The sequence below is a fragment of the Erythrolamprus reginae genome, chromosome 4 (genome assembly GCF_031021105.1).
Source record: "Erythrolamprus reginae isolate rEryReg1 chromosome 4, rEryReg1.hap1, whole genome shotgun sequence".
NCBI classification, from domain to species: domain Eukaryota; kingdom Metazoa; phylum Chordata; class Lepidosauria; order Squamata; family Dipsadidae; genus Erythrolamprus; species Erythrolamprus reginae.
The window spans coordinates 59,172,155-59,199,442 of record NC_091953.1 but is presented as its reverse complement, the minus strand read 5'-3'; the positions used below and the strand labels follow the sequence as shown (position 1 = coordinate 59,199,442).

The 27,288-nt window shown below is 42.0% G+C and overlaps 1 protein-coding gene across 5 annotated transcripts in view; it reads right to left on the bottom strand.

Moving 5' to 3' along the window:
- The window catches only part of IFNAR2 (interferon alpha and beta receptor subunit 2), a 41,659-nt gene extending 16,437 nt beyond the window's left edge, over nucleotides 1-25,222 (bottom strand). For 2 of the 5 annotated variants that reach the window (XR_011558987.1, XM_070750346.1), the window contains exons 1-6: nucleotides 25,100-25,222; nucleotides 15,571-15,662; nucleotides 12,275-12,316; nucleotides 9,042-9,162; nucleotides 6,851-6,937; nucleotides 3,772-3,870 (exon numbers count right to left, since the gene is read on the bottom strand). Coding sequence is in view for 4 of the 5 variants with exons in the window: in XM_070750346.1 (XP_070606447.1) it covers nucleotides 3,772-3,870; nucleotides 6,851-6,937; nucleotides 9,042-9,162; nucleotides 12,275-12,316; nucleotides 15,571-15,610 (389 nt within the window). In the remaining variant the exon portion in view is untranslated. Of the gene's footprint in view, nucleotides 1-3,771; nucleotides 3,871-6,850; nucleotides 6,938-9,041; nucleotides 9,163-12,274; nucleotides 12,317-15,570; nucleotides 15,663-17,225; nucleotides 17,296-18,567; nucleotides 18,636-19,150; nucleotides 19,306-25,099 lie in introns of those variants that run through there. The other 3 variants (XM_070750347.1, XM_070750348.1, XM_070750350.1) reach the window with 3 other exon arrangements.
- Between the last annotated feature and the right edge of the window lie 2,066 nt (nucleotides 25,223-27,288).

The window sequence follows — 27,288 nt, the reverse complement described above, 5'->3', positions numbered from 1 at the left end:
TTTTTACTAAATCTGCACTTCTATTCTACTAGTTTTTCTCATCATTCCTATCATCCTTTTCCTCCTTCTTAGGACTGTATAACTGTAACTTGTTGCTTGTATCCTAAGATTTTTATTAATATTGATTGTTTCTTCATTGCTTATTTGACCCCTATGACAATCATTAAGTGTTGTACCACATGATTCTTGACAAATGTATCTTTTTCTTTCATGTACGCTGAGAGCAAATGCACCAAGACAAATTCCTTGTGTGTCCAATCACACTTGGCCAATAAAATTCTACTCTATTCTATTCATTAACTTAGGACCGTGAGCGCCGCACACATACACACATGCACACATGTACATAGGCCATCTGGTCTTCTGGTTTCTGGTACACAGGTGCACACAAAGACCAGCTAGCCGGCGTGTATGTGTAAGCCGGAAACAGGAAGATCATCTTCCCAGCGTGCACATGCGCACCTGGTGGCTCATCTTCCAGTTTCCAGTGCATGGTTTCCAGCTGGTCTTAACATGTGCAGGCATGCCAGAAACCAGAAGAGCAGCTTCCCAGCACATGTATGCACACTGTGTGCTCTTCCTGTTTCTGGCACATGCATCCTGTTTCAGGTTCCCCAACACTGACTTCGGTGTTAAAAGGTTCCCCAACATTGACCTGGGTGTTGCCAAAACATTGGTCATGACTTCTGGAAGATTGGTATCAATTTAAAGAGCAATTGGCTTTTTAAAGATGATGAGGCATAATGGGTGTCCTGTCCAAACTCATCTATATTTGGTCTGGATGAACCTACAGCAGGTTTCCTAAGAGAAAATGGGGAGCAAAACCCAGAGAAAATTTCAAGAGACGATTCAACCCCTGTGTTTAACTATTTACCAAAATATTAATGAATCGCAACAGTTTCATTTGTTTCTTTGACATTACATAAATTTTTTTTGGGTTGGACAGGGAATCAACACTCGAACAAAAGAGCTGGATGATAATGGGTCACTTTATTGATTACAGAAAGAGACCTGCAGAGGGAGCTAAATGGGGCGGAATACCTGAACACAACATACCTGGGCAACTAATGGGCGAACTCCTTGCTTGGTAAGGGTGAAGCATGCCACGCATTCACCCAAACGTGACAGCCACGCCCAGCGTGTGGGAGGGCTCACCTCCATGACCCGGAACCGGAAGTGACGTTGATGAGCCCCAAGTGCTCCTCCTTCCCACCGCTCCATCCGGGGAGGAAGCATGAGTTGTGTGACGAAGGAGCCCATCATCTTTCAAAAGATGCCCAAGGGAGAACACACAGTTGCTACTGACACCCTTTTCGCCCCGTTTCTGCCAAATAGTGACCAATAATAAAGTAAATTCCAAATGAACATATTTACAAACCGATACACCCCCTAGCCCTTCAAACCTCACACATGACCAGGATGGAGAAGGCGAAAAAACAATCTGCAATAAAATTACCAGATTGCAAAAAAATCCTTCTCGGCCCCCAACGGGCAACCTCTGAAAGACACCCTGGATAGAGCAAAGGGTGGGTGGGAGACCGATCGGGAGGTATGCAGGGAGTGAAGGGGAGAGGATGAGAAGTGCAGGCCCTAAAATAGGCCTGTAAACCCCTCCCCTCGCTCCCGGCAGCCCTTGCGAGCTGATTACGGCTCAAGGGTGCTCCCGCACTGGGCGAAACAGTGATCAGCTGGGAGGAGGTGCCTTGCCCCTCCCAGCTGTTGGGAATGTTGGGCTGGTGGCGTTTCCACCCGGCCTGGCAAATTAACTTATTTGCTGCCTTAGCAGCATGTGGGCGTGCCCGCGCCCCGCACGGCCACGCCCAGCTGGGAGGTGGTGTTCTTGCCCCTCCCTGCCACTGCAAATGTTGGCCCGGTGAGAATCACCCGACCTCTCAAATTTGGGGGAGTATAAAGTGTGCAATAGGGTTGATATTCCTGGAGGGGTCTGTAATATGGTAAATGATTTAGCTTTACTAATGGTCAAAGCAATGGAAACTGCAGTTTAATGTTTCCAAATGTAAAATAATGCACTTGGGGAAAAGGAATCCTCAATCTGAGTATTGCATTGGCAGTTCTGTGTTAACAAAAACTTCAGAAGAGAAGGATTTAGGGGTAGTGATTTCTGACAGTCTCAAAATGGGTGAGCAGTGTGGTCGGGCAGTAGGAAAAGCAAGTAGGATGCCTGGCTGCATAGCTAGAGGTATAACAAGCAGGAAGAGGGAGATTGTGATCCCCTTATATAGAGCGCTGGTGAGACCACATTTGGAATACTGTGTTCAGTTCTGGAGACCTCACCTACAAAAAGATATTGACAAAATTGAACGGGTCCAAAGACGGGCTACAAGAATGGTGGAAGGTCTTAAGCATAAAACGTATTAGGAAAGACTTAATGAACTCAATCTGTATAGTCTGGAGGACAGAAGGAAAAGAGGGGACATGATCGAAACATTTAAATATGTTAAAGGGTTAAATAAGGTTCAGGAGGGAAGTGTTTTTAATAGGAAAGTGAACACAAGAACAAGGGGACACAATCTGAAGTTAGTTGGGGGAAAGATCAAAAGCAATGTGAGAAAATATTATTTCAATGAAAGAGTAGTAGATCCTTGGAACAAACTTCCAGCAGACGTGGTTGGTAAATCCACAGTAACTGAATTTAAACATGCCTGGGATAAACATATATCCATTGTAAGATAAAATACAGGAAATAGTATAAGGGCAGACTAGATGGACCATGAGGTCTTTTTCTGCTGTCAGTCTTCTATGTTTCTATGTTTCTATCACACACATGCATCGAGTACGAGTTATAATATTGCAGATTTTGATAACACTTTTATCCTTTGCCTGATATTTTTTTTAATGTGACATCTGGCAAGTATGTACACATACATGTAAAACCAAGAAAACAGTCTGAAATACACCATCAGACCAATCAGGCAAGAATATTTCTGTGCTAGGAAAGTTCTGAAAGGAAGAATGGGAGAAGATTTCAAAAGTTTCTCTTAATTAAATGTAGGAACCATTTGAAAGGAGGTATTATAAAATATTGACTAGAAGGTTGTCTGAACCTGCTATATTTATTGTTTTTTTTATTTTAAAAATTTAAACACATGCACATAAATAATAAATATGCATTGCAATTTACAAAAATATATCATGTTTATGTACCATATAAGAGGTACAGTGTTCCCTCGATTTTCGCGGGTTTGAACTTCGCGAAAAGTCTATACCACGGTTTTTCAAAAATATTAATTAAAAAATACTTTGCGGTTTTTTCCCCTATACCAGTTTTTCCCACCCGATGACGTCATATGTCATCACCAAACTTTCGTCCACCTCTAATAAATATTTTTTTAAATAAACTTTAATAAAGAAACATGGTGAATAATAATCTAAATGGTTGCTAAGGGAATGGGAAATTGCAATTTAGGGGTTTAAAGTGTTAAGGGAAGGCTTGTGATACTGTTCATAGCCAAAAATAGTGTATTTACTTCTGCATCTCTACTTTGCGGAAATTCAACTTTCGCGGGCGGTCTTGGAATGCATCCCCTGCAAAAATCGAGGGAACACTGTATATCAACTTTTGTTCACTTGAGGTTCATTGGAACTTATAATGGGGGGTGGTATTTGGGTGATTAGAGCTAACAAGTCAGTATTTTTTTAAAAAAAATTGGTCTCATAATTTTTCATGATTTCAGTGAAAATGTTTAAGGTCCTTTAAAACCTCAGATGCCTTTACTGGGTTTCTGCTAAGAATGTATCTCTATCTTCCACCTTAGATTCTGCTTCATTGCTGTTTCTGACAAAGCTGGACAAGCCTCCAGTTCTCCAGGTCCCAGAACATGATGGTCTGAATTGTGGTTTTCCTGAGACCTGGTAGGGGGAAAAAAGAGAACGCCTGTAATAGAGATGCAAGTATCAGAAAGAAAGAACCATAAATCATCTCTTTTTCTAGTGTCTATAAAGACATCAGACACTTCTGAGAATCTTCCTTAGAGTTCTTACAGCCTAACACAGTTTTTTCTCAAACTGGTACACTCCTTCTGAGAATTGAAAGGCCGGCATGCCTTAGCAGCTGGCTGACATTTGCCGAAGGGGTTGGATGAACAGGACACCAGTTATTCAGGTGAGGGGCAATGGTGATCCTTTACAGCTGCTTGGGCACCTTCCAGTTACCTCTATGGCAGGGGTGGGCAATTAATTTTGCCAGGGGGCTGCATGAGAAATTGGGATGGTTTTAATTAACTGTATATTATTTAACTGTTTATTATTGGGTAGAACTGAGTTAATTATATTATAATTATAAATTATAATTATATATATTATATATACAGTATATATAATTATATATTATAATTATAAATTGCCCACCCTTCCTTCCTTCCTTCCTCCCTCCCTCCATTTCTCCTTCCTTCCTTCTCCAGATGGAGAGAAGCTTCTGTCTCTCTGATTTTCTCTGCCTTTTATTTCTGCTTTTGGGCAGTTCTTTACTTCTTTTTCAAAATATTCCTTTCGGGTGCCTCTCTTCAACTGACCTACATTGTCAGTTGAGAGAATATAGTGGAGGCTTTGCCTGAAAGTAGCTTTGGATTCCTCTTCTTCCTCCTCCTCCCTCCCCCCCCTGAGAGGTGGAGTGGTGGTGGGGGTTGCTTTAAATTTCTTGGAAAGGGCAATGAAACCAATGAACAATTTAAAAATGAGCATTTATTGGACGTTTGCAAATGGGCATGGAAAGAGAATTTCTCCTTCCTTCCTTCCTCCCTCCATTTCTCTTTCCTTCCTCCCTCCATTTCTCCTTCCTTCCTTCCTTCCCTCCTTCCTACCAACCTCCGCGGGCTGGTTACAGATAGCGGGCAGGCCGCATCTGGCCCCCCGGGCTGCACTTTGCCCAGGTCTACTCTATGGAGTCCTTCGTAAGCAAGGGGGTGGGGGTCGGTGCTAAGAGACCTATTTAAGGGGTAGCACACCACCATGCCAGTCCTTTTCCCCTTTTGCATCACCCCTCAAGTCGGACACCTACCCGCCCTCTGCTACGCCCAGTGTGCTATGAAAGGGTCACCCACATGGCGGCCGAGTAGGATTTTTTTGCAGCTGGGGCACCTTATGTCATGGCTGTTTTTTCGCCTACTCCACACTGGAAAGGCAGGAGTGGATTTGGTTAGGGGGTGTTATGAGTGTAAATAGTAGAATGCCAATTAATTCTTAATTTTCCCTATGGTCACGGGGTTAGCAGGAATGGGTGGAAAAGGGGATGCCAGATGCAACTGCGTGTTCTCCTGTGGGCATCTTTTTGGGAAGATGATGGACAGCCCCTCACCAGAAAGTTTCAACCTGATCAGGGGATGGGGGGGGGCTGCCCCTGGGGCTCACACACGTCATTTCCGGTACAGGGCCCTATGGTTATACACAACTTCCGGTTCCGGGTCATGGCTTGTGAGCCCTCCCACATGCCTGGGGCGTGGCTGAAAGTGGGGTGAAGGTGAGTAATAGCTTCACACTACTTGGCAAGGAGCTTCGCCATTAGTTGCCCAAGTATGTTTTAACAGGGAATTCTGCCCATGTAGCGACCTCTGCAGGTCTTTATCATAATCAATAAAAAGTGACCCATTATAACCCAGCTCTGGTGTCCGTATGGTCATTCCGCCTCCTATGCAATTGCTGTACACATGCAGGGAGCATCAGATATTAAAGCAAGGAGATATTCTAGGACAGGCGTCTTCAATCATGGCAACTTTTAAGACTTGTGGACTTCAACTCCCAGAATTCTTCATCCAGCTTTATATCAGCCATGAATTTCCATGGTCATCTGAGGATACAGACTTGGGTTTTCCAGCTTAGTTCAAGATCTATATTACATATGTTCCTGATTTAATTCTGAGTCTCCCAAAGATTTCTCCATTATGTTGGAAGTGTAAGAAGGAAATAGGGTCCTATTACCATCAATGGTGGACGTGTAGTAAAGTTAAGCTTTATTGGAAAATGATAGAAAGAATAATAAAAGAAATAGTAAAACAGGAGATAGAAATAACCCCGGAATTCTATTTACTGGGTATAACCAATCAGAAATATAAGAAAGAAACTTTACATTTAGTTATTCATATTTTGACCGCGGCCAGGATAATATATGTGCAAAATTGGAAAGGGGAAAATATCCCCAAAGAAGAGGAAGTTATCAAAAAAATATTAGAATGCGCTGAAATGGATATGATGACAAGACAGTTAAAAGATCAAGAGGAAACAGAATTTTATGAGATATGGAACAAAGTGTATATATGGATAAACAAGAAGAAATATTAAAAGTAAAAATAAATAAATAAATAAGAGAATTATATTAGTAGAGATATGATTTAAGTGTTATGTTAGAATTAGTAGGGATAAGATTTAAGAGTTATGCTAGAATTAGTTTATGTATGAAGATTTATCATAAAAAGTTAAACAAATTTCTTCTTTTCATTTAAAGTAATTATTTGACTTTAAGCATTTTTTGAATGTATTCTTTTTTTGTATTGAAATTTTACTTCTAGAATAAGCGGGGAAGATACAACCCCATCTCTATGTTAAATGTATGTTTGTCAGTTTTGTCTATTTTAAGATAATTAATAAAATTTATTGAAAACAAAAATAATAATTCTGAGTCTCAAATTCACTCCAAAGCAAACATTGTGGAAATATTAAGACACATTATAATCTTTAAACTGTCATTCATTAGCCTATTGTATATTGATATAAAATACTTGTCTTTCACAATGCAGAAAGCAGGAACACAAAAATTATGCCAGGGATCATCTTGAAGTAAAATGAAGGAGGACAAATATAGATAGGAGCATCAACTTCTCAAAAGTGTTTTACTTGCCTGAAATTGTAAGGATTCGCTTGTTCCTGTCCTTTCACTGCTGATTTCGCCTTAGTTCTCATGGTATGTAAATTACAGCCAACATTACTAGAGAAAATAAAATAAAGAAAAGAAACATTTTCCCTTCCATTTTCTGTGGAATGCCCCATTCAATAAATGTAGCCCTTTTGCTCTAGGTTTATCTCCGTCAAATAGAAAAAAGTGCTAATTACTGTCATTGAGAGTAATAATTGATGTTCATTTTATTTATATAAAATGAGGACATATTGCCAATTGAGTAATTATAGATTTTTGCAAATACAGTCATACCTCGTCTTACGAACCTAATTGGTTCCAGGGGGAGGTTCGTAAGATGAAAGGTTCGTAAGACGAAACATTGTTTCCCATAGAAAACAATGTAAAGTCAATTAATCCGTGCAACCAAACCCCCCCCCCCCCGCAAAAAACGGCGTTCGGCGACTGCTGGGAAGCCGCACGGCTATTTTAAAAGGTGACAGCCGGGCTGGGGGGCTTCCCAGCACCTCCCCGAACCCTGAACCCGGAAGTTCGGCAAAAGTTCTGGGTTCGGGGAGGTGCTGGGAAGCCCCCCAGCCCGGCTGTGACCTTTTAAAACAGCCGCGCGGCTTCCCAGCTGTCTCCCGAAGCCGAACGCCAAACCCGAACTTCTGCGTTCGGCGTTCGGAGACAGCTGGGAAGCCGCGTGGCTGTTTTAAAAGGTCACAGCTGGGCTGGGGGGCTTCCCAGCAACCTCCCGAACCGAACCCGGGGTTCAGAAAAATTTTGCCTCTTCTTATGAACTTTTTTCGAGTTACGAACCGGCGTTCGGGAGGTTGCTGGGAAGCCCCGCCGCCCGGCTGTCACCTTTTAAAACAGCCGCGCGGCTTCCCAGCAGTCTCCCGAACGCCGGTTCGTAACTCAAAAAAAGTTCGTAGGAAGAGGCAAAATTTTTCTGAACCCCGGGTTCGTATCACGAGTTGTTCGTAAGATGAGGGGTTCGTATCTTGAGGTACCACTGTATACTTCAACTGAATATAATAGAATGATGTTCTTTTATTTATAGATACCTAGTAAAATGATAAGTCATGTTTGTCTTCAGCGTTGGATGCAAATATATATTGTGGTCAAATATATTATCTATTACTGTATCTCATAATGCACTTTTTCTCACTTACTTTCCTTTGGCCTTCTGAATACACCAAAGATTGAGGCAATGCTATATTGCCTTAAGATTTTCAATTGGCTTTAGGTTCATGTGAAATAGCACATACTCCAAATATAGGCAGCACCCAGGATCCTTTCTGATTCCATTTGCTGTAAATTGTTTTCTATCATTTTCAGATTGGAAATTGATAATGCTGAATTGTATTTCCAATAATAGGCTTTTTAGAATTAAAGAAAGAAGCCTCTTAAAATTCTACGTTAAATTCAGGAAAATACAGAAAAATCTAGAGCCATTAGCTTGGTTATTTTGCTTTATCAACCCATCCTCTGTGACCTTTGTCATTCCTAAAAATATTAAGGTGGCATAAAATGATGATCACTCCCCAACTTTACTAGATATTTATAAGAAACAATATCCAATGCATTTGATCAAATTGCATTCAATCCACAAAAGATGTATCAATTATAATCTACTGAGCAGGGGTGAAACCCAACAGGTTCTGACAGGTTCTAGAACAGTGTTTCCCAACCTTGGCAACTTGAAGATATCTGGACTTCAACTCCAAGAATTCCCCAGCCAGCATTCGCTGGCTGGGGAATTCTGGGAGTTGAAGTCCAAATATCTTCAAGTTGCCAAGGTTGGGAAACACTGTTCTAGAGAATTGGTAGCAGAAATTTTAAGAATTTCGGAGAACTAGTAGCAGAAATTTTGAGCAGTTTGAAGAATCAGCAAATATCAACTCTAGCTAGCCACAGAGTGGGGAGGTAATAGGGCTTTTGCAGTATCCTTTCCCTGCCACGCCCACCAAGCCATGCCCACCAAGCCACGCCCACAGAACTGGTAGTAAAAAAAATAGATTTCACCACTGCTATTGACCTTTAAACCTTTACATTATTTTAACTTTTCTTAAAGCAAGTTAAAGTAATGTGTTAAAATAATACTGTGTTAAAATAATACTATGACCATCATGATTACTTGTAAACAGTTACAAAACTAAATATAAATATGTAAAAAAAACCAGATAGAAACCTTTCCCTTCTGTACTTCACTGTGTAGCATGCTGGCATCCTTGAACTATTTCCAGCTTTCCAAGATAGAATGTACTCCAAATCCTCTGATTTCATTTCCGGGAGTAATGTTCCAGATGTTTCTTGTGGGGAGGAAAAAAAGCCCTTTCACTGTATATTCATATGCATCAAGCAGAATGTACAAATGTATTACAATATGCCATGTCTATTTCTCTCATGGCTTAAGCCTAGATTTTTCTTCCCTTTGTCCTCCTTTACTATTTGATGTTTCCACCAAGAAATCCAAAATTAGTTCTACATCTTGCCCCTTACTTTATGCAACAAGGAGATTGTTTGCCACCATTATATACAGGGTATGTTCCAATAGTAATGCAATTATTATTTTTAAAGTAATTTATTGAACAGATTTGCACAAACACTTAAAATTCTTCAAAATACTGTCCTTGGGCCTCTACACATTTTTTCCAGTGACTCTGCCATGACCGGTATGTGCCCTGGAAGGCGTCTTCGGGGACCTCTTGCAAGGTCTTCATCACGGCTGATTGGATCTCTTCTATGGATGAAAAACAGGTTCCTTTCAGGGCTGGGAACAAAAAGAGGTCTGCTGGGGTTACGTCAGGACTATAGGGGGGGTGGGGTGAGGCAGCGTTGGCACCTGGTGTTTGGCCAGGAAACCGCAGAGTCGTAACGCATTGTGGCAAGGCGCATTTTACGTCCATAGAAGAGATACAATCAGCCGTGACGAAGACCTTGCGAGAAGTCCCTGAAGACGCCTTCCAGGGCACGTACCGGTCATGGCAGAGTCACTGGAAAAAATGTGTAGAGGCCCAAGGACAGTACTTTGAAGAATTTTAAGTGTTTGTGCAAATCTGTTCAATAAATTACTTTTTTTTAAAAACTGCATTACTTTTGGAACACACCCTTTATATTTACAGCAAAAAGGAAAGGAGGAAGAAGGAAGAAGACGGCATGAGAGCTATCTTTTAAATAGTAAAGAAAGTAATTTTGGAAAATAGGAGAAATCAGCACAGTGCATAGCTGGTTTCAAACCGAATGAGATTTCCTTAGGTTTCTGTGATCAAGAACACCGATTGAATCAATAATAGATATAAATAGTTGCAAAATGTTGCATTGACCATAAAGCAAATTGGTGTTTTCTCCCATTCAGTTTAATCATCCATCCTAGTCCTGTTTAATGTGCACTGCTCAAAAAAAATAAAGGGAACCTTTAAACAACACAATATAACTCCAAGTAAATCAAACTTCTGTGAAATCAAACTTAGGAAGCCACACTGATTGACAATTAATTTCACATGCTGTTGTGCACATTCAACTTTGTACAGAACAAAGTATTCAATGAGAATATTTCATTCATTCAGATCTAGGATGTGTTTATTCTTTGAACAGTATACAGTGTTCCCTCGATTTTCGCGGGTTCGAACTTCGCGAAAAGTCTATACCACAGTTTTTCAAAAATATTAATTAAAAAATACTTTGCGGGTTTTCCCCCTATACCATGGTTTTTCTTGCCCGATGACGTCATGTGTCATCGCCAAACTTTTGTCCGCCTTTAATAAATATTTTTTTTAAATAAACTTTAATAAATAAACAAGGTGAGTAATAATCTAAATGGTTTCTAAGGGAATGGGAAATTGCAATTTAGGGTTTTAAAGTGTTACGGGAAAGCTTGTGATACTGTTCATAGCCAAAAATAGTGTATTTACTTCCGCATCTCTACTTTGCGGAAATTCGACTTTTGCAGGCGGTCTCGGAACGCATCCCCTGCGAAAATCGAGGGAACACATCCCCTGCGAAAATCAAGGGAACACATTTCATTTTGCTGCATATAATTTACATCAAGGATCAGATTGCAATCAATCAGCATGTTTATTTCTAAGAATATCTACTGCCTATATGGGGACCAAGTAACTCTTGGTGATAAGGATAATATTAGAGGCTGGATTTGCTTTGCAGCCTCCCAACATCACACTGTTGTTGGTGGCGGTGATGCTGAAAACGTTGATGTAATTTTAATGAATGGAACAGAAATCCCAGACAGACCCAAGTTTGAAGGGTTCAGTTAAGCATCAGCTTTGTGTATTCCCTCCTCTCTATCAGCATTTTTTTAAAAAAAAAATAGATTGTTACATGCAATAGAAACATAGAAACATAGAAACATAGAAGATTGATGGCAGAAAAAGACCTCATGGTCCATCTAGTCTGCCCTTATACTATTTCCTGTATTTTATCTTGGGATGGATATATGTTTATCCCAGGCATGTTTAAATTCAGTTACTGTCTGCTAGAAGTTTGTTCCAAGCATCTACTACTTTCTGTAAAATAATATTTTCTCACATTGCTTCTAATCTTTCCCCCTCGTATGATATTGTGCCTCCTCAACCACGATATTATGGTTATATTAAACTTGATGAATTTAAGTAATATAACTTTATAATCTATTATTTAAAGTGGGCTCATTTTAACATCAGCAGCCTTTAAAAGAAAACAACTAAAAATACAAACTTCCAAAATTTTCCTCCCAGCTATGCAAGGAAAGGATATAATAAAGTAGGTGTGTGTGTGTTAAGCAGATGATTGCTTGATCTCTAGATATGTCACACTAAATCATGCTTTGGCATAACATGGAAACATAGAAGATTGACGGCAGAAAAAGACCTCATGGTCCATCTAGTCTGCCCTTACACAATTTCCTGTATTTTATCTTAGGATGGATATAAGTTTATCCCAGGCATGTTTAAATTCAATTACCAACCACGTCTGCTGGAAGTTTGTTCCAAGCATCTACTACTCTTTCAGTAAAATAATATTTTCTCACATTGCTTCTGATCTTTCCCCCAACTAACCTCAGATTCTGCCCCCTTGTTCTTGTGTTCACTTTCCTATTAAAAACACTTCCCTCCTGAACCTTATTTAACCCTTTAACATATTTAAAGGTTTCGATCATGTCCCCCCTTTCTCTTCTGTCCTCTAGACTATACAGATTGAATTCATTAAATCTTTCCTGATAAGTTTTATGCTTAAGACCTTCCACCATTTTTGTAGCCCCTCTTTGGACCCATTCAATTTTATCAATATCTTTTTGTAGGTGAGGTCTCCAAAACTGAACGTAACGTTATACACATCGATGGACTGGATTTATGTCACTACAGGGATGTTGCTGTTAATAAAACCTCATCTCTAGGAAGATCTCTATACTACATGAAAAATACTTACCAAGAAAGCTGCTAAAAGTCAAAGTTATTGCACTGATGTATACTGTAAATTAAACAAAATAAATATTAGGAAAAATGCTACAATCATTTTATAAATAGATGGTTGGAACGTTAATATAAAATAGAACTTAGCATAAGAGATCCATGACTTCCTTCCAGACAAGAGTGGGTGGGTATTTTGCTACTGAGTAGTTTCATAAAACAATTCAAATGCAGCTATTATCTTCAAGGATGGTTACAGGTGTATTATCCCTATTTTCCCCCCCATAGTTTTCCATGGTAAAATGTACTCAAAATCCTTGAGTTTCATTTACTGTTTGTCCTTTCAACCCAAAATAAATCTGCTTTTCTCTTCTTCATGACTTTTTATCTCCAAATCTTTCCAAAACATTTAAGTTTATTTAGAAGTTGCTATTTGTAAAAAGTTAAAATAACCATGATATACTTTTTAAGTAGTAAAGGTAATATTTAGATTTATTTAAATATTGGATTATTGCTTCTTTATTATCTTCTTTTTCTTTCAGACATATAATCATTTATTATTGTAAATTCTAGTAAAATAAATTTTAAAACAAAGATCAACAGAAGGCAAGAAATGGTCACAGCAAAGCTGCTCCTCTCATGTAACCACTTGAAAGTCAGTCTTCAGCCCTTCCAGAGCCTTCACTTCCTTGTCAGCTTTGGAAGTCCAAACTGGGAGTGCTTAAATATTTTTTGTATACAAAAAACAGTTTCTGTGCACTATTTAATTCCTATAATAATAAATTTCTTGTTTATCGTCTGTACAATGGAGTAAACAAGAGAAAAATTATAGCACTCTTTGCATTCTTCTAAAACAGTGATGGCTAACCTTTTTGGCACTGAATGATGAAAGCGCATGCAGGCACCCATAATGCCATACACATGCGTCTGATCCCCCTCTGTGCAGGTGTGCATTACCCCTGCATGAACACGTGACCACCACCTCTCCCACCGCATGCGCACGTGATGCACCCGCACATTTGCCCCGCCCCTGCACATGTGCGGCAGAGTCCCGAAAACCAGGTGGCTGGCTAGAGAACTGAGCTGGTGTGATGGCTCATATGTCCACAGAGGGGGTTCTGTGTGTCACCTGTGGCATGCGTGGCATAGGTTCACCATCATGCTTCTAGAGTGTTGGAATAACTGGTATCCTGCAGTCATGTGACTATGTTTTATGATGGTTTTGCCACAACCCAGCATTTAGTTCTGGTTTTGTTTCGTTTTGCTTTGTTTTGCAAAATAGCTGCCATGGTGAATCTTTGATTTGCTTAATGACCCCCACAAAAAATATTTTAAAATCGGATTGGACATACGGCCAGCCCATTTTATGACCATGATGGTCAAGCTCCTTTATGGTTGTAAGTTGAGGAGTAGTTGTATTAACAATCAGGCATTTGGCTTTCTTTCACCACAAAAAACCCCCCTGAAGTTTGCTTTCCCTTATTTATTTATTTATTTATTTATTTATTTATTTATTTATTTGATTTGATTTGATTTGATTTGAATGCCGCCCCTCTTCGAGGACTGGGGCGGATTACTTACTTACTTACTTATTTATTTGACTTCTATGCCACCTAAGACCAGTTCTTTTGGGAGACTTATAGAATTACAAATTCTTCTTCTTCTTCTTATTATTATTATTATTATCATTATTATTATTATTTATTAGATTTGTATGCCGCTCCTCTCCGAAGACTCGGGGCGGCTCACATTACAAATCTAATATTAAAATTTAAAAAGTCAACTAAAAAACATTAACATAATGTTATTATTCATTTGTAAAAACTTTCTTTTGGCCAAATAACCACAAACAGGAAGAGATTAAAAAATAGAATGATGATAAGATCAAAGAGGGGCAGATGCAAAAGCTATCCGTTAGAAAGATACATATTGTACAAAACCATCAGTGGGTTTTAGGTCAGTATCTTTGAATCTAGCCACTGTGCTTTGCAGGCATGGAATTTTGGGGCTTTGGCATTAGATCCTAGCTAGATTTATTTATTGGTTTATTGTGGTTTATTGTGCACACAGGTTCAGTCAGTGTATTCATATGAAAAATCCGAACCCCGGTTACAGCCAGGGCCGGGGAGTGATTCTTATACCCTACACAAATCTGGGATGACCAAGGCGTGTCATCAATCTGTCAATAACAAGTTATAATTGACAATATGACCTTATACAGAAAAGGAGAAGAAAGTAAAAGCAAATCACACCCTAAACAGGAAAAAAGACCTTATTATGATGATCTAATTTTGCAACTTACAACAGTATCTTACACCATCTGATACTTTCTATCATGTGACACAATTGCTTGCATGTTCCAGTAAGCAAAGAGATTTTCTAAAGGTTAGTGAAGTAGGAAAAGGGGAAGTTAGTTATACGTTCTGAGAGATGGTACATTTTATATGCTCTAAGATTAATACCTGGTGAGTATATTAACTTGGATAGCGTCTGCCTTGAGCACTGGCTTTCTTATCAACTAATAAAGATAAACTGTGACTGATAGTAAGAACAAAAATTGGCAGCACACAGGGCAGAACAACACAACTAGTGGCTATAAGGTCAAAAAGTGCAACAATAGCCTATAAGCCAGGAAGTTTGGGAAACCAGCCAGAAAAAGCAAAGGCTAAATCAGAGACCTTTTCAGGTCTACACTGGGACATGGGCAATCTTAACCATCCTATCAGTGGTCATCTGTACTGCATAATGTCTGAAAAAATGAGGCAGGCATTTCAAAGGTACAATATTTTATCTGAAGAAAGTTCCCATGGACGTGAACAGTTATTAGCAAAATATTAACTTCTTTCCCCTTGTTGTACTAATTCTGATTTCATACAGATGCCCATTTTAAGATTGCAGCTTAGAGTTATAAATAGTAATAACACATTTTTCTATTCTGAATGCAAAATGTGTTTCTTCTTTTAAAACCAAATATTACACATGTTTTAGAAAAAGGTCCAAATAAAACAAATGCTAATTGAAAGAACAATGAATTATTATTTTTCAAAATTAATGAAAAACCTTAAAAATAAATTGGGCATGATTTTACTCTCTAAATTACTATTGCTATTGCTTCATTTAATGTATCACCTTGAGGACCATTTATCAATATTACGTTTCAAATAAACAATTTGTTTTAGGTATGTTGAAAGAGGTGATCATAACATTTCCAGGGTAGATTTCCTCCCACAACAATAACATGTGACAGAGAAGAAACTGGCAGCCAAAAAAAGTAATAACCCCACCCTGCACTCTCTCTAATTAAATTTAACTTACCAAGTTTGCAGAAATTCAATGGTTTCATGAAAAATCCCATTGTAGTTTAAAAACACATCCTAGCGATTAAAGTGTTGATGTTGGTTGTGCATCTGCAATGGACCAAATGAAACATTGTTCAAATAATAATAAACTTGGCTTTTTAATGTATTGTAATGTTAAAGCTTTGCTATATCCTTCTATTCAAATAAGGTTTTTTTGATGTAGGGTGTTTTTAAGTGGAAGAGGAAAATGATTTTCTGTTATCTCTCTTCTCTCTGCAGGCCTCTGCTATCTGTTCCAAAAAGCTGGAGGACCTCCAGAATAGTATGAGATTTCATACCAAAGAAACAATGTGTATGCATGTATATATATACACACACCTACAAACAGAGCTTCTGTCCATTGAAGCCTTTGCCAAAGGATAAAATGCAATAGAACTCAATGTAACACTCCCAAGTTTGAAGTCTGATTGTATTTAAGAGCTCCTTGTTAAATTTGTGAAATCAACATTTTTTCCAGTTGTCTGTTATGCTATAAGCTGCCTAAAGTGCAACTTACAGCACTACAGTTCCTATCAAATAAATTGACACTTCAAATACATGATATTTATTTGCTCCATTTAAACAATTATGTTTCTAAGTACTTTTAAAGTTCACCACCCACTGTTACTTAGTATTCAAGCAGAGATACAACTGCAATCCATTTGTTCAACCACAGTTTCCAGAATGCACCAGAGCAATTAAAAGACAGACGAAACCAAATGAACTACAGTGAACCCTCGAGTTTCGCGTCCTCAAGGATCGCGAAAGGGCTATTTCGCTAGTTTGCAACCCGGAAGTAAACTCCACCATCTGCGCATGCGTGCCCTTCCACGCATGCGTAGATGGTGGAGTTTCCCCGCCGGGCAGAGGCTTCCCTGGGTCTTCCCCCTCTTGCCCCGTAAGACCCCAGCGGCGGTGGGCTGGAGCGAGAGCTTGGGGCACCCTAGCTCCGCTTCCCAGCTGGGAAGCGGAGCCGGCAACAGCGTGGGCGGGCGGGCGGCGCGAGCTTGGGGCAGCCTAGCTCTGCTCCCCAGCTGGGAAGCGGATCTCGGGAGTCCCCACCGCGCGCGCGTTGCTGGGGAAAGCGCGCGCGCTTGGGAACATCCCAGCTTCGCTCCCAGCTGGGGAGCGAAGCTGGGATGTTCCCAAGCGCGCGCGCTTTCCCCAGCAACGCGCGCGCGGTGGGGACTCCCTAGATCCGCTCCCCAGCTGGGAGCGAAGCTGGGATGTTCCCAAGCGCGCGCGCTTTCCCCAGCAACGCGCGCGCGGTGGGGACTCCCTAGATCCGCTTCCCAGCTGGGGAGCGAAGCTGGGATGTTCCCAAGCGAGCGGGCACCCAGGGAAGCCGTTGCGCGAGCAACGGGGTGGGCGGGCGAAGGGCGGGCGGCAGTAGAAGCAAAAACACCATCTGCGCAAGCGCAGATGGTGTTTTTACTTCCGCACCGCTACTTCGCTAAAAATCGATCATCGCGTGGGGTCCTGGAACGGAACCCTCGCGATGATCGAGGGTTCACTGTAATCCTTTCTTTCCTGGAACCCTTACTCAGACAATTGCTGGTGGCTGTACATATTTTATGAACAAAAATAAGATATAGATTTCTCTCATTTAGAGTAATGTATATGCAAAATTACCTAGAAGGAAGATCAAGAAGAAAAGCTTGGATTTGACTGGAATAAATAGTACAACAAAGAATGTTCTTTCTGTGCCAAACTGCCCAAGGAACTGCTGATACAGTTCTACAGAGGAATCATTGAGTCTGTCATCTGGACCTCTATAACTGTCTGGTTCAATTCTGCAACCCAACAAGACTGACACAGACTTCAGAGGATAATCAGAACTGCTGAAAAAACAATTGCTGCCAACCTGCCTTCCATTGAGGACCTGTATGCTGCACGAGTCAAAAAGAGGGCCATGAAAATGTTTACCAACCCCCTCAGATCCTGTACATACCACAGGAATTTTGGCAAAAAGTGAAAGAGGATATCAATAGAATGCTAAATATACAATGGACAATCACTAAGGAAATGGCAGTACTAGATAAAAGCAATGCGATAGGAGAATTTAGAAAAATTAAAAAAGCAGCAATAGAAAGCGCTCAGGGAGTAATAGTCTTTGGTTGGAAGGATGTGACAAAATGGACAATGCAAAATTGGTATAGGTACATGGTGGACCATATTCAATTTGAAATTATGGATAAAAGGATAAATTCGGAAAATGAAAGTGAGTTGGGACAACTGATGGGACGGTGGGACAAGGTAAGACGATATATGACGAGCAGAATCCGAGACCAAGCTGCAAGAAATAAATTGGAATCATTCTATAATACGTAAATAGATATATTGCTCTTGGGTCAAGTGGACTATACAAGAACACCCCCGATTTGGTGGTGGGGAATGTGTGTGTGTCTGGGTAGTGGGCACATTTCAATATGCACTGTTTTATGTTGTGTGTAATATAAATTTGTTAAAAATTATTTTAAAAAATTATTTTTTAAAAAAGAAGAAGACCCGTATGCTGCACGAGTCAAAAAGAGGGCCATGAAAATGTTTACCGACCCCCTCAGATCTTGTACATACTGCATTTTTCGAACTATAAGATGCAACTTCCCCCCCAAAAGAGGGTAGAAATGTAGGTGCGTCTTATACACCAAATGCAGCCATTTTTGCTGTCCCGAAGCCCTGCCCCCTCCACCTGCGGAGAGCTCTTGGGTGCTGGGGAATGGCAAAAATACCCGTTTATTTGCAAAAATGAGGTGAAGAAAGGGTCTGGGGTGCCTGCAGAGCACTTCTAGGGGAAGGCAAAATTGCCTCCATTTTCATGAAAAACCAGAGGGGAAATGCCCCCCCCTTTTTTTAACAAAAATTGGGGGATTTTTTGCCACCCCACAGCACCCAGACCCTTTGCTCAACCAATTTTTGTGAAAAAAATGGGCAAAAAATGGCCTGTTTTTCACAAAAATGGGGCTGTTCTTACCTTCTGATTACCGCATCTAGCATGATTAGAGGAGGAATTCTGGGAATTGAAGTCCACTAGTCTTCAATCTGTCACATTTGAAGATGAAGACAAATGACAAAAACAATAAGAATAAGAATAATTTAAAAATATAGAAAGATGTGTAAAACACAGGCAATGGTTAAACCACATTAGAATACTTTGGTGATAATGAAACAGCTCTGCTGAGACTAGAATGGGTTATTTGGAGATGAGATAATTTCAGCTTTGAAACAGTCAAATATTTTTGTTTTGCTGCTTCTTAGAAGATATAGAAGAGGTCTTCAAACTTGACAACTTTCCAGCTATGGAGAATTCTGCGAATTGAAGTCCACAAGTCTTAAAGTTGCCACGTTTGAAGACCTCTGAGATGGAGTCACAAATGTTGACAATGACAGCAGATGGACATAACATTAGTTCCAAAAACTGATAACAGGACACATGATATACATGCTGTATTTCCTATACATGCAAAGATACATGTAAAGGCACATTCCCTACATATGTAAAGACATATTACAAGGCTAACATGTAAGCCTTGCGACAAAGCTCAAAGTCTAATTACCCTGTTGTATGCCAGTGAGACTTGGACTGTGTATAGGAGACATGCTAGGCAACTGAACCACTTCCACAGGACCTGCCTCCGTAGAATTCTGAGGATCCGGTGGCAGGATAAGGTGCCTGATGCTGAGGTCCTCTCCAGAGCAGGCCTGCCATCAATTCCCACCCTGTTGATGAAAGCCCAGACATGCTGTGAAGGCCATGTTGCTAGATGCCAGACTATCGCATCCCTAAACAGCTCCTCTATGGTGAGCTGTCTAAAGCAGCGTTTCCCAACCGGTGTGCCGCGGCACACCGCCAGGTGTGCCGCCTGGGCGGGGCGCTGCGGTGCCTCTGACCTCTCCGCTCCTGCCCGATGCCGCGGTTTCTGGCGCTCTCCTGCTGGGCCCCAAAGAAGGAAGGCAGGAAGGAGAGCTCCATTCTTCGCGCCTTTTTCCCGCCTTCCTTCTTTGGGGCCCAGCAGGAGAGTGCCAGAAACCGCGGCATCGAGCAGGAACCGGGAGGTCGGAGGCACCGGCACGGCAGCGCCCGCCCAGCTGAAGCTTCCCTGTCATCATCGGCAAGTGTCCTTTGGGGCCCGGCGGGAGGGCACTGGCAGTGGGAGCGGGGGGGGGGCGCGGCTGCAGCGGCGCAGGCAGTCGCGGGGAGATGGCGGGGGGAGCGGGGGGACGGCTAAAGCGGCCCCGGGCACCGTTCCCTGTAGGCTTTTCCAGGGGCACGCAGGGAGCCGCGGCCACCCGCCCGCCTACCGGATTTCCCTCCGCGCGGCTGGGGAGGTGGATTCGCCGCCCCCGCCAGCCCGATCTCCCTCCAGTGGCTGGTGACGTAGATCTACCGCCCTCGCCAGCCTGATCTCCCTCCGTGGGGGGGTGGGGGGCGACGAACCGACGACCGGGGGCTGTCCGTCCGTGTTGGGTGGTGCAGGGCAGGCACAGGCAGCCCCAGGGGAGAACAAGGGAGGGAGAGAAAGGAAAGAGAGAGTAAGGGAGGGAGAGAAAATTGAATGAAGGAGGGAGAGAAAGAAAGAAAGAGTAAGAAGTAGAAAGGATAGAGATAAAGGAAGAGAAAGAGGGGGAGAAAGGAAAGAGGGAGGAAGGTGGGAGAGAAAATTGAATGAAGGAGGGAGAGAAAGAAAGAGTAAGAAGTAGAAAGGATAGAGAAAAAGGAAGAGAAAGGGAGGGAGAGAAAGGAAAGAGGGAGGAAGGGGGGAGAGAAAATTGAATGAAGGAGGGAGAGAAAGAAAGAGTAAGAAGCAGAAAGGATAGAGAAAAAGGAAGAGAAAGGGAGGGGGAGAAAGGAAAGAGGGAGGAAGGGGGGGAGAGAAAATTGAATGAAGGAGGGAGAGAAAGAAAGAGTAAGAAGTAGAAAGGATAGAGAAAAAGGAAGAGAGGGAGGGAGAGAAAGGAAAGAGAGAGAAAGGGAGGGAGAGAAAATTGAATGAAGGAGGGAGAGAAAGAAAGAGTAAGAAGTAGAAAGGATAGAGAAAAAGGAATAGAAAGGGAGGGAGAGAAAGGAAAGAGAGAGAAAGGGAGAGAAAGGGAGGGAGAGAAAACTGAATGAAGGAGGGAGAGAAAGAAAGAGTAAGAAGTAGAAAGGATAGAGAAAAAGGAAGAGAAAGGGAGGGGGGAAAGGGAAAGAGGGAGGAAGGGGGAGAGAAAGAAGATATGAAGGAGGGAGAAAAAGAAAGAGAGATAGGAAGGAAAGAGGGAGAAAGGAATGAGAGAGAAAGGGAGGGAGAGAAAGGGAATGAAAGAGGGAGAAGGGGTGAGAGATAGAAAGGATAGACAGAAAGGGAGAGAAAGGAAAGAGAGAAAGGGAGGGAGAGGAAGGAAAGAGATGAGAGAGGAAGGAGGAGACAGAAAGAGAGGAAGGAAGGAAGAGAGAAAGAAAGAGGGATGGAGAGAGAAAGGAAGGAAGAGAGAGAAAGAGGGAGGGAGAGAGAAATAGAGCGAAAGGGAGGAAGAGATATTTTTTTTGTCCAAACTTTTTTTAGCGCGCCCCCCCCCATGTTCCCCAGGATTTTGAAAATATGAAAAATGTGCCGCGGCTCCAAAAAGGTTGGGAAACACTGGTCTAAAGGAAAGAGATCACATGGGGGAAGCGATACAAAGACACTTTGACAGCCTCCTTCAAGTCCCTCAATATCGACACCACCTCCTGGGAAACCCTGGCACAAGATCGACCAACATGCCACATGCTGATCCACCAAGGCTGCCAGACATCTGAGTGAGGACAGAAGAACAACCATAGCAGAAGAGAAGCGAGCACTCCGCAAAGCCAGAGCTGCAAATGTTGCAACAGTGGTGCCCACGCATGTCTGCCCAACATGTGGCAGAGCATTTTCTGTCTGTATAGGCCTAACCAGCCACCTGCAGACAGCTCAAAATCTGTTAGATGTCAAGATCCGATGGACAAACAAAAGACACAAAAACTTTAATTTAAATAGATCTCCAAGAAGACCGGCTTAGAAAGCTTTTTAGGTGAAGTTTCATACTTAGGCACACACGCTTTTGAAAACAACTATTTGATTCTCACAAAAATATGAAGTGACTGACACTGAAACCAGATCACAAAACCACACCTAAACATTGGCATTGCCTTCCTCTTTTTTTTTTTTTTTTTTTAAAAAATGCATCTGTGCATTTTCTTAGTCTGGAAGGAAATAGTACTTTTAGAATGAACAAACAAGTATTGTTGCTGTCCTCACCTTTATTTTAAAAAAGATACTGTGGATATTTTACCATATTTTATATTAAGAACCTTCATAACAGGAATTACGTTTCTAATAAATTATTAGAGTCCGGCAAATGTAAGACCATTTGCTATGGAATTAACTGCCTCAAAATCTGAATGTCTTTTACAAATAAACAATGGGTTTTTTTCTAATTCTGTAAACAAAATCTGCCTTCTTTGATGGAACTTTCTGGGGCAAAAGGCAAACTTTTCAGCAACTTCTTCCCCGTCTCTTCATAGGTTGTCATAAAAACCTATACAAGTAGTTTGCAATCACAATTGAGTCCAAAAATTGTCAAGTGAGACATTCGTTAAGGGAGTTTTGCCCCATTTTATGACCTTTCTTGCTTAGCTTATTAAGCGAATTTAGCTTCCCCATTTGACTTTGCTCATCATTAGATTGCAAAAGGTGATCACGTGACCTTGGGACACAACAAAGCTCAGGAGTATGAGTCAGTTGCCAAGCATCTGAAGTTTGACCACGTGAGCATGGGGATGCTTCAAAGGCTGTAAACTATGAAAAACGCCAGTAAGTCACTGTTTTCAGTGCTGTTGTAATTTTGAACAGTCACTAAATGAACTGCTGTAGGTCGAGGTTTACCTGCATTAGTCACGTAACTCAACAACAGACACAAACGTCAGAGGATAATCAGAACTGCAGAAAAAACTATTGCTGCCAACCTGCCTTCCACTGAGGACCTGTCTACTGCACGAGTCAAAAAGAGGGCGGTGAAAATATTTACAGACCGCTCACATCCTGGACACAAATTGTTTCCGCTCCTACCCTCAGAACGATTCTATAAGGCACCGGAAAACAGAACAAATAGACACAAGAACAGGTTTTTCCCGAACGCCATCATTCTAGCAAATAAGTAATTCCCTCAACACTGTCAAATTATTTAAGTCTGCACTACTACAGTGTTCCCTCGATTTTCGCGGGTTCGAACTTCGCGAAAAGCCTGTACCACGGTTTTTCAAAAATATTAATTAAAAAATACTTTGCGGGTTTTTTCCCTATACCACGGTTTTTCCCGCCCGATGATGTCATATGTCATCGCCAAACTTTAATCCGACTTTAATAAATATTTTTTTAATAAACTTTAATAAATAAACATGGTGAGTAATGATTTAAATGGTTGCTAAGGGAATGGGAAATTGCACTTTAGGGGTTTAAAGTGTTAAGGGAAGGCTTGTGATACTGTTCATAGCCAAAAATAGTGTATTTACTTCCGCATCTCTACTTCGCGGAAATTCAACTTTCGCGGGCAGTCTTGGAACGCATCCCCCGCGAAATCGAGGGAACACTGTATTACCGTAATCTTCTCATCGTTCCCATCAGCCATCTCCTCCCACTAGTGACTGTATTACTGTAACTTTGTTGCTTGTATCCTTACAATTTATATTGACAGGTTCCTAATATGATTTGATTGCTTATTTGTACCTGGACTAGCATTACGTGTTGTACCCAGAAGTGGGCTACTAGCTGGAAAGCTAAATTGGGCTTGCCGCCACGGTTCGTGAGTGCTTGCTCGACCAGCGCAATTTTGCTTCTGCACCTGTGGAAATAGCAAAATCGCACACGGAGCCACAGGTGTGTCCATGTTTCGGCATGTGCGAAAGCAAAAAAACCTTGCCAAAACATGGGCGCACCTGCAGCTCCGTGCATGATATTGCTACCTCCACAGGTACAGAAGCAAATCCACACTGGCCCCACAAGCACTTACAAGCCACGGCGGCAAGCCCAATTTAGTGTTCCGGCCAGTAACCCACCACTAGTTCTATCTCATGATTCTTGACAAATGTATATTTTCTTTTATGTACACTGAGAGCATGTGCACCAAGACAAATTCCTTGTATGTCCAATCACACTTGGCCAGGGGTAGGTAAAGTTGGCTCTTCTATGACTTGTGGACTTCAACTCCCAGAATTCCTGAGCCAATCATGCTAGCTAAGGAATTCTGGGAGTTTTATTTTATTTATTTATTTATTAATTGGACTTATATGCCGCCCCTCTCGGTGGACTCGGAGCAGCTTACAACATTTTGATAAAAAGATACAATACAGTATATAAAACATTTCAAAGCCAGTTAGTGAATAGTCCATTTTAAAATTATCTTAAAAACTAAACATTTAAAATCAAACTGTCACATACATACTATCACATCGAATACATTCATTGGGCAGAGGCTGGGGTCTAATGACCCCAAGCCTAACAACATAAGTGCATTTTTAAATTTTTACGGATTTCAGAGGGCCGGGGCTCCCACAGAGAAGGCTCTTCCCCTAGGCTTCGCCAGACGGCATTGTCTGGTTGATGGGACCCTGAGAAGACCAACTCTGTGGGACCTAACCGGACGCCGGCTTTTCTATGACATGAAGTCCACATGTCATAGAAGAGCCAACTTTGCCTACCCCTGAACTTGGCCAATACAAATTGTGTTCTATTCATTCTATTCTGTTCTATTCTACTCTATCATAAAGCAGCTCTGTTTGAAGGCACAAAGCTGTTCAGGTACGTCCTTGCACAAGCTACTTCTGTGTGAATCTGTGTGTATTTGTGTGGCAATTACAATCAGGAGTAACAGAGTTGGAAGGCACCTTGGAGGTCATCTAGTCTAACCCCCTGCTCAAGCAGGAGACCTATATGAACAACGCTAAGGGCTGAGGCGGGTTTGATTCTTTTTTCCTGTTATCTTGTCGTCTTGCGGCCGGCCAGAGCAGCGGACGGTGAGGCTGCGGAAACCTCCCGCCCTCTCCACCCACTTCCTCCGCTGCTCTGCCTCTCTTTTCAAACAGGGTGCCCGGATAAAACCATCGAGCCCTGCGTCCCTGAGGCCGAAAGCGCGTGGGGCCTTTTTCAGGGCCGAAGACGCGCGCGGGGAGCCTCCCGCACCCCGGGGTGGCCTCCCCGCTACGCGCCACAGGAAAGGAGTGGCTCCAAACGCGGCGGCGCTCTTTCGCCCGTTTCTTCTTCCCGCTTCGGCGCAAAGCCCGGCCTCTGTTTTTTTTCCTCCCCTCTCCGCCAGTCTTGGGAAGCGGCGGAGAAGGAACGCCCGACTCCGGGGGCTTGACGAGGGGCGGGCGCAACCTGCTTGGGCTAGGCCTGGTCCTCACCAAAGTACCATTCTTGGGTGCGCCGCGACACTACGGCTCCCGCCCACAAAGGCTTCGCTCCCTTCCCTGGAGAACGTACGGTAATTGGCCGCGCGCCCGGCCTTACCTGCCCAAAAGGAGCGGCCCTTTTGCTCCGCCTCAGACTCCGTCGGGGCAAAATCAACCCGAGGCCTTCGGTGGCCGCTCGGTGAAGAGCATTCGATGGGCCCGCGATTGCGAAAATGAAAGCGGACTCGGGGGAGGAGGGCGGGGGATGCCACATCCTGCCGCATCTCAGCTGCGTGGGCCTGGCTTGGGGCGGCAGAGAAGCGCTGCTTTTCGTGGTTAGGAAAGCAGGAAGGGTGGCGTGGTGTGAGTTGATCGCCGGCCCTCCTTCCCTTCTCACCTGCTTTCCTCCTTCAGCCACGAGGAGTTTTTTAGCTGCTGGAACCAATTGCTTGGTTTTCCCTGTCCAATTTGTCTCTCCTATATTTGATATATCTCTTCTCCCATTCATATTTCCTTTCCTCTACTCCAGTGTTTCACAACCTTGGCAACTTGAAAATATTTGGACTTCAACTCCCAGAATTCCCCAGCCAGCGAATGCTGGCTGGGGACTTCTGGGAGTTGAAGTCCAGATATCTTCAAGTTGCCAAGGTTGGGAAATACTGCTCTACTCTTCATTGATGTATTCTATTCTCATATCTTGTCTTCTATCCTTTCCCTGATATTTACTACTACATGTTTTTATTCTCTTTAACTTTCAATTTGTATTGGACAAAATAAATAAATAAAATAAATAAATAAAACCAAACCCCAAGAAAACAAATCAAACAATGAGGTAGGGAGTGGGGGGGGGGGGGAGAAAAAAAAAACCCCAAACAGCAATTAGGAGATGCAGGAACCATATCCACAGGCAGGCAGAAATGTCTTTTTTCTTATTTTTTTTTTTTAAATATTTCAAATATATACATTTAAAAGGACATTTTCTCAATCATTACATCTTTACGTTCACCATCAAAGCAAGCAGAAAGGGAAGTGAAAGAAAAAACCACAGGCATAACAAAAAGAGACTACATAACCCCACCCCACCTCTGCTGTCTCATTGACAGCTTAGTTTTCAGTGAATATTACATAAGTGTAACCAATTTTCAAATAACTTATATTCTTTGATCTTCTTTCCCTATCTTGTCGCATATTTGTTTGTTTGTTTGTTTGTTTGTTTAGTTAGTTAGTCCAATACACAATGAGGGTTTTAGTGGGTATATATCTATATACATATAGTAAAATACATGATGAAGGTTATAGAGGAGATACTCATAGTAAAATATATCTAAGGAATAATAGAAAAGAAGATATAGTAATAGAACATATCAATGAAAGAATAGAAGAAGAGATATAGGAATAGAAGAAAGGTATAGGAGATATAGGAGAGCAATAGGACAGGGGATGGAAGGCACTCTAGTGCACTTGTACTCGCCCCTTACTGACCTCTTAGGAATCTGGATAAGTCAACCGTAGATAATCTAAGGGTAAAGTGTTGGGGGTTTGGGGATGACACTATGGAGTCCGGTAATGAGTTCCACGCTTCGACAACTCGGTTACTGAAGTCATATTTTTTACAGTCAAGTTTGGAGTGGTTAATATTAAGTTTAAATCTGTTGTGTGCTCTTGTGTTGTTGTGGTTGAAGTTGAAGTAGTCGCCGACAGGCAGGACGTTGCAGCATATGATCTTGTGGGCAATACTTAGATCTTGTTTAAGGCATCTTAGTTCTAAACTTTCTAGGCCCAGGATTGAAAGTCTAGTTTCGTAGGGTATTCTATTTCGAGTGGAGGAGTGAAGGGCTCTTCTGGTGAAGTATCTTTGGACATTTTCAAGGGTGTTAATGTCTGAGATGCGATATGGGTTCCAAACAGATGAGCTGTATTCGAGGATGGGTCTGGCAAAAGTTTTGTAAGCTCTGGTAAGTAGTGTGAGATTGCCAGAGCAGAAGCTACATAGGATTAGGTTTACAACTCTTGAAGCCTTCTTGGCTATATTGTTGCAGTGGGCTTTGTACGCTGATGATACCCAGCTGTACATCTCCACCCCAAGTCCAGTCAACGAAGCAGTGGAAGTGATGTGCCGGTGCCTGGAGGCTGTTGGGGTCTGGATGGGTGTCAACAGACTCAAACTGAACCCTGATAAGACGGAGTGGCTGTGGGTATTGCCTTCCAGGGACAATTCCATCTGTCCGTCCATTACCTTGGGGGGGGGGGATCAAGTATAGTAATCCTACAGTCATTGAACCAGGTTTGGTGCTTTTGGCAGTGTGG